The sequence below is a fragment of the Canis lupus genome, chromosome 7 (assembly GCF_011100685.1).
Source record: "Canis lupus familiaris isolate Mischka breed German Shepherd chromosome 7, alternate assembly UU_Cfam_GSD_1.0, whole genome shotgun sequence".
Lineage (NCBI taxonomy): Eukaryota > Metazoa > Chordata > Mammalia > Carnivora > Canidae > Canis > Canis lupus.
In genome coordinates, this window is record NC_049228.1 from 8507762 (window position 1) to 8521822 (window position 14061).

Here is a 14061-nt window from a genome sequence, read left to right on the forward strand (position 1 = left end):
GTACAATAGGGAAGTTGCAGCTGTCCAGTGGAGCACACAAACTGAGAAGAGTCACATAGAAAAGTATAGGAACCATTTTACCTCCTCTTTGGCACAGCTTGCCACCAAGAGGGATCTTTTCAGCTGGTACCTCCCCTCAGGGGTGAAAGAAGAGGAGGAAGATGTCAGCAGCTTTCACCACTGTCAATGAAGAACCCTGTAGCTCTCACCACTGTCATGGAAACATCCAGTCTTTGCCATTGGTGACCTCCAAAATCTTTGTCACCAATGACCCCAGCTAATGAAGCTGCCCAGAATTTACACCACCAAGTCCTCTCAAAGGAGTCATCCCTACATCTCTCCTTGAACCCCTGGAAATAGAGCCATCTCTTTGCTCCTACCCCCTCCCAGACTGGGGTCAACACCTCCGTCTTCCTCACTTCCCCGTCCTGGTGCTACTGTGTTCATGCACCAGATTTTGGCTCCATATGTATTTGGACACTGGTACTGCAGCTGATCTGCCTGTACTTGTATCCTAGGCACTGGCACTGCCATGTATATGGTAGGCACACCCATGTCTAGGACACTGGTACCACTGCTGTAGTCATGTATGCCCCAATGCCAAGAGATACCCTTGACTACAACTGTCCCACCCACCCACCCATTGGGGTAAATGATAGCAGGAAGACTCCAGCAATATTTGAAATTGCCCAGTAAGAAGAAAAGAAGGGGAAAAGGATGATTGACAGTGAAGAAAGTCTATAGGATTTATGAGACACCATCAAGGGAAACAATATACTCATTACAGATGTTCCATATGGCAGAGGGTGGGAAGTAGAGATGGTACAGAAAGCTTATTTAAAGAAATAGTGACTAAAACTTTCCAGTTTCCAAATCTGAGTAGGGAAATGGACATCCAGATTCATGAAGTTCAGATGTTCCCAAATAGGATCAACCCAAAGAAGACTATACTGAGACACATTATAGTCAAATGTCAGAAGTCAAGGACAAAAAGAATTCTGCATACAGGAGAAGAGAACTCCCTCACCCCACCATAGGTCTCTCAGCAGAAACTTTGCAGATCAGGAGAGAGTATGATGTATTCAAAGAGCTTAAGGAAGAAAACCCTGCCAACCAAGAATACAATACCTAAAAAAAAAAAAAAAAATCATTCTTTAAAAATGAAGGCAAGATAACATTTTTCTTGGACAAGCCAAGGAAGTTTGTCATCACAACATCTACTATACAAGAAATACATTAGGCAGTTCTTCAGATTGAAACAAAAATTCACTAAGTATCAACATAAAAGAATATGAAAGCATGAATAAAAATTTTGTTAATGGATACACTATGTAAAAATCAAAGTCTGACTTTAAGAACACAATGGGAGTAAAAATGTAGGGTTTCTGTATGCAATTGAAGTTAAATTGTTAATTAAAATAGATGATTCTGCTATATATTTTATGCTAGCTTCAAGCTAACCACAAAGGTAAAACCTGTAATAGATACACAAAAGATAAAGAAAAAAAATGAAAGCAAATTACTACAAATATAATCAGATAACAAAGGAAGCCAGCAAGAATGGAAGAGAAGGATAAAATATCTGCATAATAGAAAAAAATAACAAAATTTCCATAGTAAATCTTTACCTGTCAATAATTACTTTTAACGCAAATGGGTTAAACTCAACAGTCAAAAGACATAGAGTGGCTGAGTGAGTAAAAAGACAAGATTTTGCAGTATGCTGTTGACAAGAGCTTCACTTTAGATTTAAACACACATCCAGGCTGAAGGTGAAGAGATGGAAAAATGTGTTTCATGCAAATGGTGAGCAAAAGAAAGCAGGAATGACTATACTTAGATCAGACAAAATAGACTCTAAAACTGCCTCTCAACACAAATTTCATTATATAATGATAAAAGAGGCAAGTTCAACAGAAAGAAATAACCATAAATATACACACACTTGTACATCGTTAGCGGGAATATAAATTGGTACGGCCATTATGGAAAACACTGTGAACTTTCTTAAAAAAAAAAAAAAAAAAAGCCTGAAAATAAGCATACTTGACTTACTTGACTTCATAAATTGGCTTTAACTAGAAGATTCCTCTGCAGTTGGTGTTGACTTTTCAAAATCTTACTTATAGTAACTCAGCGATGAAGATCTTACTGAAAAGGGAGAGCAAAGAATCATTGGCAAAGGACATAAAAATAAAACCACCCTATGATCCAGCAAAAGCAATTCTGAGTATATATATCCAAAAGAAATGAATCCAGAGTCTCTAAAAGACATCTGCACTTCCATGTTCATTTCAGCCTTACTCATAACAGCCATGATATGGAAACGACCTAAACATCTCTTGGTAGATGAAGTGATAAATAAAATGTGATGTTTATATACAATGGAATATTACTCAGCCTTAATAAAGAAAAAATCCTGCCTTTGTGACAATATTGATAAACCTGAAGGACACTATGCTAAGTGGAATAAGCCAAACAGAAAGGCAAAGACTGCACGATGTCACCTATATGTGAAATTTAAAATAGTCAAACCTGTAGAAGCAGAGAATAGAATGGTGGTTGTCAGGGGCTCAGGGTGGGGGAAAAATGGGAAGATATGGTACAAAGTTTCAGCTATACAAGATTAATCAGTTCTAATGGAAAACAATGTGACTAGAATTAACTGTACAAAGTATCTTAACATTGCTAAGAGAATAGATCTTAAGCCTTCTCACCACAAAAAGGAAAAAAGGGATACCTATGTGAAGTGATGTATATAGTAATTACCTTGATTGTGATTATTTTACAACCTACATGTGTATCAGATCATCAAGTTGTACCTTACATGTATAATTTTCTATTGTTACGTCTCAGTAAACTTTGAAAAAAATGTATAAAAACAAAAATGTTTTCAAAGAACGGAGCTAGTATTGACATAACATGAGAATGTAGGAGGAAGGTGGTGTCTAAGATTAGAGAGAAACCAATTTCCATTTATCAGAATTTGGTGGTTTAGCATTAAAGCCTGAAAATAAGCATATCTGAAACTTGTTTGACTTCATAAATTGACTTTATCTAGAAGATTCCTCTGCAGTTGGTGTTGATTTTTCAAAATCTTACTTACAGTAGTAACTCAGCAATGAAGATCTAACTAAAAAGGAAGAGCAAAGAATCATTGGCAAAGGACAGAAAGAAGTGACCCTCTGTTTGCCTGTACCATTCATCACTCAGATAATTTTGGAGGAATTTATACACATTGAATAGACAGTGAAAATTTTGAGGCAGTTAACCCTAATTTATTGTTCAAAAGAATGACTCTGCTTTGCTCTATGCAAATTTTTTAAAAAATTTATTTCTTGGAGAGAGAGCATGCAAGAAGTGGGGAGGGGCAGAGGCAGAGGGAGAAGCAGGCTCCCCGCTGAGCAAGGAGCCCAACTCCAGGCTTGATCCCAGGACCCTGGGATCCTGACCTGTCGAAAGAAGGCACTTTACCAACTGAGCCACCACAGCGCCGTTGCTCCATCCAGGTTTGCCAGGAAAGTAAGTTTGTCTGAATCTAAACTTCATTGGAATTGTAATTTGAAGCCTTCCTTAAATAAGAGTGTATTTGAAGAAAAATAACTTCCAGAGAATGTTTGAATTTTAATGTTAAGTATTTGATTTAATATATTGTGTTTATTAAGTGTACGTTTAAGTATATTATTATCAAGTCTAAGTATGAGGCATATGGTTTAAATATATTATGTATTTGGTTTCCATACTTAATAAATGTTTGTGGTTTTTTTCCCAATTTTTTAAAAGACTGATTTAGGATTTTTCACTGTTGTGATATTTGAATGAAATTTCAGTGTTTTGCATGGTACTTATAGGAAATATTGGTTCAATTTATTGATAGTTTGACATTTAAAACAAGTTGGATATCATCTGTTTAATCAACCTTGTCAGATACCTTTCTCCCAGAGGGCAGTCCTTTTGTTTGTAAGATTTTAGGCAGTGTCTCACATCACGGCCATCTGTGCCTTCCCCTCTTAACCCTTAAAGTTACTCAGCAGGGAATTATGTCACTTATGAGTAAATGCTTTTTTTCACTTTTTACTGTTAGATTTGTTAATGAAATCTAAACTTAACAATTATGTATCATTCCAGTTTTGTGTTATTTAGATTGTAATATAAAAAATTCTAAGGAAGGCTTTATCTGTAGAAGCAACTGAGATATTCTAAAAGGAGATATAAGCATATCAGGTTAATCTTTTTATTTTCCTACATTGTTTCTTAGAAATACCGATAAATGTTTTATTTTATGTCCAAACCAGAGCAACACAAATTGTGGGATTTTTCTGGTTAGAATATCAGAAAAAATATTCAGGACTTATTAAATAGTAACCAAATATTTCTCCTAAAATGAAAGTTGACTTCTTGTATAATTCACATTTTATTCAAGAGATAGAATTACATCTATTAAATGAATTATTAAGGTCTCCATGACATGTAATTAGAGGACTAGTGTTTCATGCCAAGTAAGACAGATCAGCAATACAGACCTTATAATACAAATTGTAAGTGGTTCTCTTTAATCCTTCTTTTTTAAAGAATTATAAGAAGCATGGGTACTTTTTTTAAATTTTGCATTTAAAATATGATTAATAGAATAGTTTTATAAAATTCAACTTACAAATATAAATATAACATTTGTAATTAATTTGTTTTGATACAGATAAACTTAAGAGCACAAATAACTTAATTGAAAATACAAAAGCTCAATAAATAAGTATCTTCCTTATACTTATTTTTATGTATATACTAGTATTTTTCTCATAAAACTTACAGAGATGTTTTCTTTGTGACAAAATGGAAAGCAGAATTTAAGGGAGTTCTGCAATACATTCAGAGCCAAAATGGATTTGCTTCTGCTTTTACTTTTTAAGCCTAATTTCATCATTTTCCTCCTATGACCAATTTATCTGTAGAAATTAAAATGAATTTTATTGCTATTATTGAAATGTGAATTTTGACAAAAGTGGTTTTTTTCGTCTTTTGTAAATATATATATTCATTTCTAAATGTATAGTAAAGATAACCATAAAGCCAGTTAACTATATATAACATTAGTAGGTAATCATTAATCTTGGACAAGCTTTTTGTATTTCCTGGTGAGATATTATACGTTTTAACGTTGCAGTATAATCTTTACATACTTCATATAGGGGATCATATAGCTCACAGAGACTTTATAGGACTGTATAAAAATAGTATATACTTTTAATGACCATTGCTAATGAATATCAAGCTTATTATTCTATAGGATACATTTAGTTTTTAACTTTTCAGACATGGCATGTAATAGAAGGATGTACCATTGATTTTGGTTTCTAAGTATAGTTCTATAATTAATTTTAGCATATTTAGGAAAGTATCTTGAATAGAAAAATTGTTCCAGTTTTATAATTTATGTTTACTTTGAGAAAGCTTGAATCAGTTGCTATTCTTTAACCTACATAAAATCTAAATCATGAAATATTTTCTCTTAATGTATATAGTAAGTTGTATTACTATGATCACATAGCTTTCCTTTATATTTTATATTGCAGGTTGGCATGTAAAGAAGCAGTATTGCTTGATGTTTAAGAACATGGGTTCTGGAGTCAGAATGTCTGGGTTCAAGTCCAGATTCTACCATTTCCTATATTTGTGACCTTATTAGACAAGCTAATTAGTCTCTGGGCCTCAGTTTACTAATCTAAAGACTAAGATGATGTATAGTGCTTACCTATCATAAAGTTGTTTTGACCATTAAATTTTAAAAAGAGAGATTATAGCAATGCATGGCAAATAGGAAGCAATAGGGGTTAGTGTTTGAGACTTTGGCTCAGGAGTCAGTATGCCTGCCTTCAAATCAAGATTCTATCACTGAATAATAATTTTAAGATCTTGAAAATCCTGCTTAACTCTTTTTAGCCTCAATGCCTGTATCTGTAAAATTGGGTTATATTAAAGATTCAGCTGGATAATGCTTGTTATTCCTAAATGAAATGCGTAAAACGAGCAAAGGGAAAAAAGAGAGAGAGAAGAAAACCAAGAAACAGATTTAACTGTAGAGAACAAAATGATGGTTACCAGAGGGGAGTTGAGTGGGAGATGGGTGAAGTAGGTGATGGGGATTAAGGAAAACATTTATTGTGATGAGCACCGGGTGATATATGGAAATGTTGAATCACTGTATTGTACACTTGAAACTAATATTACAGTGTGTGTTAACTAACTGGAACTTAAATGAAAACTAAAAAAAAAATGTGCTAAGCAAATAATAAGCACTCTTCAATATTTGATGTTGCTAATATTGTTATTATTTGATCTTAGTTTTATTGTTTATCACATGTGAATTTTACAAATTTGGATTGTGGGAAAGTAATGTATTAGTGAATTTTTGAGTCATTGATTAACTCAAATTAAATTTGATTCAGTAAAAATTAAATTCTTCAAATGTATAATATTAACCTAAACTAATTATCTGTTTGCCGTTAAATAGATTTTGAAGGTCCTCCTTAAAAGGTAATACGCATTTTGCAATAGTGTTTACTTGCTTGCATTGGCTAATCTAGAATTTGGGGAAGAGTGGGTTTATTTACAGATAATTTAATCATAATCCTAGGAACACCTTTGCAGACTGGCTTTATAAGTATATTCATAATATAAATAAGATTTTAGGGGTAAATTCTTAAACTGAATGAAAATATATTTTATATATTTTCTATATAAAAATATAGAATATTTTTATATTCTATATTTTATATTAGATCTAAGTGTAATTTTATTTTGGGTTTTTTTTTTTTGGTGGTGTCTTTAATTTCAGTGTATTTTCTATAGCAGTTTTATGTACAAGTGGCCTTTGTCAAATGTTTTTAAGTTTAGAACTGTTACTGGCCAGTTTATGGTATCATGTCATTTGAGATAAATATTATTCTAATCCTGAGATAAGGATAAAAATTGAAGTCTGAAGCTTTTTAATATTTTCCGTTAGAAAAGTTTTTTTCTGGTCTACAACCATATTACTGTTTTAAAATTTAAATACATGAAATATCTTCAAAGAATGTAGAAAATGGGCATTTAGTCAGGCAATGGATAAAAAAGGAGTTGTGTAACTAGTATATTTACTTGAGGCATCTTTCTCCTTTCTCTAGTGGGGAAAGATTTTTTTTGTTAAAAATTTATCCAAAGTCGCAGTATATATTTATCTAAAAACTTGTAAAATAAGATTTACCCATAATGTGCCAGTTCTATTTGTGTGTAGTCAGTGAAATCTTTCATGTGGAATAGGATGAATAAAGGAGCAAAACTCTTAAATCTTGTATAAGTAACCCAGCCTTCATCAGAGCACTATACTCATACTTCCCCTTTTTTATTAGGTGTCCACATTGAAATAGTCTGATGTTTCTAATGTAACGTATCAAAAACTAGACTCATTATCTGCCTCTCTTTCCAGTTCCCTCTTAGCCCTCACACCCCAAACCATATGCCTTTCCCTTTACACTCTTTCATTTTAATTCGTTCACACAAACTAGAAACTTCTAGAATTATCTGCAACTTCTCTTCATCTTTACCTAATGCTGCATCTAATCGATTAGGTTATTATCAGTTTTCCTTGAACAAAAACTAGAGTTCTCCACTCTTCTCTGTCATTTTAGAACTCATACTCCTAATCATAGGAAACAAATCAAGGGTCGCTGGAGAGGAGGAAGGATGGGGGGATGGGACAACTGGATGATGGACATTAAAGAGGGCACATGATGTGATGAGCACTGGGTGTTATATGCAACTCATGAATCACTGAACTCTACCTCTGAAACTAATAACACACTATATATGTTAATTAATTGGATTTAAATTTAAAAAAAGAACTCCTCATGGATTACCACTAATCACTCCCTGCTCTATTCCAGTTTTCTAAGTGTCTTACGCAATGTAGTTCTGCAAATACAAAATCTTTAGGATGGTATTCAAGGTTCTGTGACATTTTGGATCTTGCTTTTATCTCCAGTCTCAGCAACTCTGGTATATTTTGGATCTCTCTTGAACACACACGTTCATTCATTGATTCATTTACAAATGTTTATATCATGTCAGCTGTGTGGCATTGTGCGAGGTGCTTTGAGAACATGGAAGTGAGTAAGACAGACATGATCGTCGCCCACTAGTGCGTATGGAGTGCCATGCACATTGTTTTTGTATCTTTTACCGTGCTATTTCATCAGCCCTTGCACTGTCTGATAGAGTTATATTAATCTTTCATACCCTACTCGAGTGTTATCTCCTCTCTGTAGCATTTGTAACTTCTCCAGGTAGTGTTTCTTGTGTTCCAGTAATACTTTCTATTCTTACCTCTGTTGTAGCACTTCCTATATTATACTTCTTTATACCTGGTCCCCCCCCCCCCCGCCCAGGTTAAATTTTCACATGGGAGGGAGGGAGATGAAAGGAGAAACATAGAAATAAGGACTGAGATGAGATAGGAAGAGGCAAGAAGGGGAGAGAAGGAATACGGGAGAAGCAGTAGTTAAAAGCACAGGCCCCATAGCCAGACAGCAGTTTGGATCCTGAGTCTTCCACTTTACAAGCTGGGAACATGATTTAATATATCTCCATATCACAATTTATGATGGGGATAATAGTATAATTGTGAAGATTTAAAAATTTTATGTAAAGTGCTTAAAACAGCCACAAGTATATAATATATATGTATTTGTTGCTATTTTTATCAGCAATAATTAGCATTCTTAGGTGAGGTGAGCTATGTTTCCTCTCATTTGGTCTTTTAAGAGATGGGAGATATTCAGGTTGCATATTATCTAACCCTGTGTGTTCACTTAAATGTACCAAATTGGCAAGTCTATTTTGGACCAGGGGCTAAAAGGGGAGTTCCTTATATATATGTGCTTAGAGTGTAATATTGAATATGAGTTTATTAAGCATTTTGCCTTTTCTTATCAGATCCTGTCCTGCTTCGGACTTTCCTAGCTATTAGAACTGCTGATGATAATTCTTCTGTTTTCATTTTTACCTTATCCTTCAGGCTTGATGCATGCCACTGCTTTTGATAATACAGCTTAGATTTTTAAGTTAAAATACTGAGGGTTTTTTTTCCCCCTAACTGTTCTCTAACCTGAAAACGAGAGTCAGGGCTTATGTCTGGGCATTACTTCTTGTTTCTAGTAGCAGGATCTGTTCCTCGGCCCTGATGTTTAGACTGCATTTCTACTGTTCAGTCCCTTTTCTTCCCTGACAATGTCATTCTACTCCATCCTCTGTCACAATACAGACTATATAGACTATGACATTATAGACTATAACGTCGTTATCTGTTCTACACCTGGGATGGCTGGCTTTCACAAGTAATGAAAAGTTAGGAGATGAAAACAGTCCTTCATTGGACTGGTTGGTGACTTCATTGTAAACAAATGAGTTATAGATGCTAATTGCCATAGCTTTTCTGATTAGAGAAAGAAACTTGAAGGAGATGACGTTATAGCTGCTGCTGGAGCAGTGGAAGAAGAAAGAGTAGATTGTAGGTTGTAGAGAATATTTGAGGCTTAGGATTCATTCTTAACTAATACTTGAGATTTAAATATAAGGCATGAAGGATAAAAAAAATATAGTTCCCGTTTAACTCCAAATGACTGGTATGGTGACAAGTAATGCAAAGGTTGAAAGAGAGATTGCCTGAGGATTGAAGAAGTTGCAGATTTTGTTGTTGTTGTTCTTACTATACAAAATCTCCATGTATTATTTCATGTATTCTCTTGAGATCAGATTCTCTTGAGAATCTGGTTTATTATAACAAAGATCCATTGTGTTTCTGGGACGTACAGTAATCTCTTTCTCTGGACCTTTGCACTTGCTGTTTCTTCTTCCTGAGATGGTGTTAACTTGCTAACTCTTAATAATTCTTGGAATATAATCATAGAGCCCATAACTTTCAAAAGTCCAGAGTTTATTAAATAAAACGGGCCATTGAAACTTTTAGAGATAATAATATGTGTTCTCATAAATTTTGCTAAGATACCTGTGCATGGGAAATATTTTTTCTAATTTTTGTGCTAAAATTTTTGTAATACTCTTAAATGGATTAAATATATTCATTTTATTTTATATTTTATTTATTTATTATTTATTTTATAGATTACCTTCTTTTAAGATTGCTCCAGTATAATTTATACAGAAACTTTTAGATTTGAATAAGTACTGTTAAATGAATTGAACAGCTCATTAAGCTGTGTAGCTTGTTTTTCTTATAAACCTATGTAAACTATGACAGTTAAAAAGTATAATTCAACTAAGGCAGTAGTCTAACATATGTGTGAGTGAGGGTTTCCTTCTTATTTGTAGCTTAGAGAAGAAGAAATGCTTACCGCTGTGACTTTTTTTTCTCTAGTATCTCCAGAGGCAGTTGGATTTTTGTCAGCTGTTGGGGTGTTTATTGTCTTGATGCTGCTCCTTTTTCTCTATATTAATAAGAAGTTCTGTTTTGAAAATGTTGGCGGGTTTCCAGATCTTGGTCCAGGCTCCATCACAAGGAAGGACTCACAAGGTAAAAGCTGTAAGTATCATTACTGCTTTTCTTCTTCGTTCTGTTTATCTATACCATTCTGTTACATTATTTTTTTAAATATATATGGTAAAAAAATATATATATATGACATTCTGTAAACTAACATTTGAACCACCTTTCTGTGAGTAAAAAAAAAACTATTAAATTATGTTCAATTTTCTTTCTGTTCATGAATGTTAATATATCATCACACAGAGATGAATTGTATACTATCAGAAGATGACATTTTTATTTTTCATATCTAAGGCATGCTTTTGAGACTGTAGTGTGAGTCGATATGCTTTAAGAAGAAGGAAAGATCTTTCTGCTCTGTATAGCTTAAATCTTACTGTCCAGATAACTCTAGAGAGCTTTTCTCCCATATCCCCATAAAAGGCTTTTGAAAGTATTCACTCTTTTTCTTTCTCTGCTGTTTAATTCTCAGCTGGTGGATACTTTTATTGTGGAGAAAGTGGTATAGATAAAGTCTGGTTATAAAAGTTAGTGTTCCTCTCCCTCCCTTGGTACTATAGGCATTATATCACCTTCTATCACTTATTACTACTATATACTAGGGGAGATGAGGGCTGTAATCTTGTTCTTTCTTTCATGTAAAGTGTTCTCGGAGTTAATTTTTTTTTAAGATTTTATTTATTTATTCATGAGAGACAGAGAGAGGGGTAGAGGGAGAAGCAGGCAGAGGGAGATGCAGGCTCCCTTCAGGGAGCCTGATGCAGGACTCGATCCCAGGACTCCAGGATCACGCTCTAAGTCAAAGGCAGGCACTAAACCGCTGAGCCCCCTAGGGATCCCTGGAGTTAATTTTTTTATATTATTTTAAGAGTTCTTTATTTGCTGTTTCCAAAGACAGGCTTACATAAATGGTAGCAGAAGCAAGTTGAGAATTATAAAAGCAAGGTGTTTAATTTAGAACAATGTTGGAGAGCATTAGCAGAAAAACCTGGCTTTTCTTCTCCATGTACTGTTTTGGAGAGAGGTTTTTCTTGTACTTCTGGTAACTTAGAAAGTGGTAGCATCATTGTTTATAAAAATCTGTTGGTTATTGAATTACATCTATGACTCTAGGAAGGAAACTCTAGTGCTTTTGTGATTTTTGATTTAAGTTTAACATTTATCATAGTTCAGTCTTGCTTTTTTTGATCATTTGTGTAGAGTTGAACTGGTTAAAGGTATATCTTTGGGCAGCCTCCTCCAGGAGTCCCCTTGTTTAGCATTTCTGGTTTTTCTTTGGTCTAATGACTCCTTTACAGTGTTAAAAATTATTGAAGACCCCAAAGAGCTTTTGTTTATGTGAGTTATAGCTATTGATACATACCATATTAGAAATTAAAACTGAGAAAATTTAAAAAATATTCTTATCAATTTATTTGTTTTAAAAAAAAAAACCCACTGACATGTTGTGATAAGCACTGGGTGTTACATGTAAGTGAAGAATCACTAAATACTACTCCTGAAACCAATAGTATCCTATATGTTAACTAACTAGAATTTAAGTAAGAACTTGGAACAAAAAACCCACAAAACCCCAATAAGCCTATTACATACATGTTAAACATAAGTAATATTTTTAACTTAAAAATTATATATTTTCTACCTCCCCCTGCAAATGGTGTGAAGAATGCCACTGTTTCATATTTTTTGCAAATCTCTTTAATGACTGGCAAAGAAGAACCAGCTGTTTTTCTCCTATCTGCTTCTGCATTCAGTCTGCTGTGTACCCTCTAAAAAACTCCAGTTTTCATTTATGAGCAAATGAAAATGAAAAAGTTAAATATCCTCTCACTGTTATTAGAAAAATAATTCTGGTGTTGAGGATCCTTTTGGAGAGGTTTTGGGAATCTTCTTTCTTTTTCTGAGCCTTTTTTTTTTCACTTATTAAATAGGAATAATATTTACCTCTTAGAGTTGTTGTAAGATCAGGTATGATAAGACTTGTAAATCACAATGCCTTGCATTTGGTAGCCACTCTGCAGATGTTTACTCTCTGCTCTTTCCTTTATTCTGACCTCTGTGCAAATTGCTTAGATATTTCCCCCTTAATAGTTGTCTTAATTTGAAATGATATTGGTAGTTTGTTAATAATATAGGGTAGTTCCCCTATGTAGACTCTCAGTAAGTAAACTAAAAGTCCATAATAAAAATCCTTTTTATACTTCTTCTTGCAGGTATAGAATAAAAAACCAGTAGTATTTGAGGGGAAAATATTGTCTTGCTGCTGTTATGATAGCTATGGAGTGGGAAAAAATGTCATTACATTTAAGCCAAGTGGTTTGATTTTTTTTTTTTTTTGGAAGAGTCTTTGCTTCGACGTGTTTCTTTCAATGCATAATGCATTTACAGAAAGATTAAAAGCCACAATGCACAATAATAATACTGAGCTCATGAGTAACAACATTTAAGTCAATTTTAAATTCATATTCCAAAGTGGTTGATATTTTGAGAAGAGGAAATTCCATTATCACATCTGTTAGGAATAAGGGATTAGAAAATGGCATTTTTCAAAACTTTCCAGCAGAATCTGCCTTCAGTGTCTTCTCTGGTGGACACGATCAGTAATGCTGTAGAGGACCTAACCGCGGCTGTTGGGGAAGTCGGCTACACTCTAACTGACTCGGTTGCTGAACAGGTAACAAATATGATAAATGGCTTTCGCCCAGAAGAAGAAAGCTCTGCAGTAGCAGAAGTTGTAGCAGATGCTTCTGAACAAGCAAATGCTGTGTCACCAGAATTCTCCAAAGACACTAACTGTCAGAAAACACAGTCCAGTTTAGATCACAGAGCAAATCGAAGCGGTTGTTACAATACTTTAGTTTCACAAAAGCAAGATCAAGGAATGAATGAAGAAAGAGTATCCACACATACTGATGATAGGCAACAGTCTCCACCAAAACCTCAAGACAGCAGTAATGCTGGTAGTGATTCTTCTTTGAAAGGTCACTTGAGTGATGGTGGGATCTCAGTTATCAAGCAGAATGCAAGGGCTGGATCTGCTTCTCAAGAACTTGAACGTACTGACAGATGTAAAAAAATTGGATTAGGAATTCCTGATAATGGTAAGAATTTAAAGGAGGTAAGATCTCAAGAAATGAAAGAAAATCATTTAAAGAAAGCTGAAAAACATACTAAAAGTAAAGGATCCAAAGGGAATGAGTGGTCAGGAAATGAGTGTTCTCCAAAAGATATTTTGGCAAGCAACAGACATACGATACAGAAACCCACTGTGAAAGAAGACATACATCCAGCCCTATCAGCTAATTCTCGAGATAAGTTACACGGAAAAATCAAAGAACAAATAAATCCAACAGCATATTACAAAGTGAAAGGAGACATAAAAATAAAGAAAAATGAAGCCATTTCTGCCCACAAAGGAACAGCAAGGAGTAAAGATGAAAAATATTCTAAACTAATACCAGGAAAAGGTGAGGTCTCCTAATGTGGGTTTAAGTGATAAACTTTCTTCTTGATTTTTTAAGTTA

General features: G+C 34.1%; 1 protein-coding gene across 4 annotated transcripts in view; it reads left to right on the forward strand.

Moving 5' to 3' along the window:
• The window catches only part of SYT14 (synaptotagmin 14), a 210311-nt gene that overhangs the window by 57872 nt on the left and 138378 nt on the right, over positions 1-14061 (forward strand). For 2 of the 4 annotated variants that reach the window (XM_038542052.1, XM_038542054.1), the window contains one exon: positions 10409-10573. In XM_038542052.1, coding sequence (XP_038397980.1) covers positions 10409-10573 — 165 coding nt within the window. Of the gene's footprint in view, positions 1-10408; positions 10574-12750; positions 14005-14061 lie in introns of those variants that run through there. The other 2 variants (XM_038542051.1, XM_038542053.1) reach the window with 2 other exon arrangements.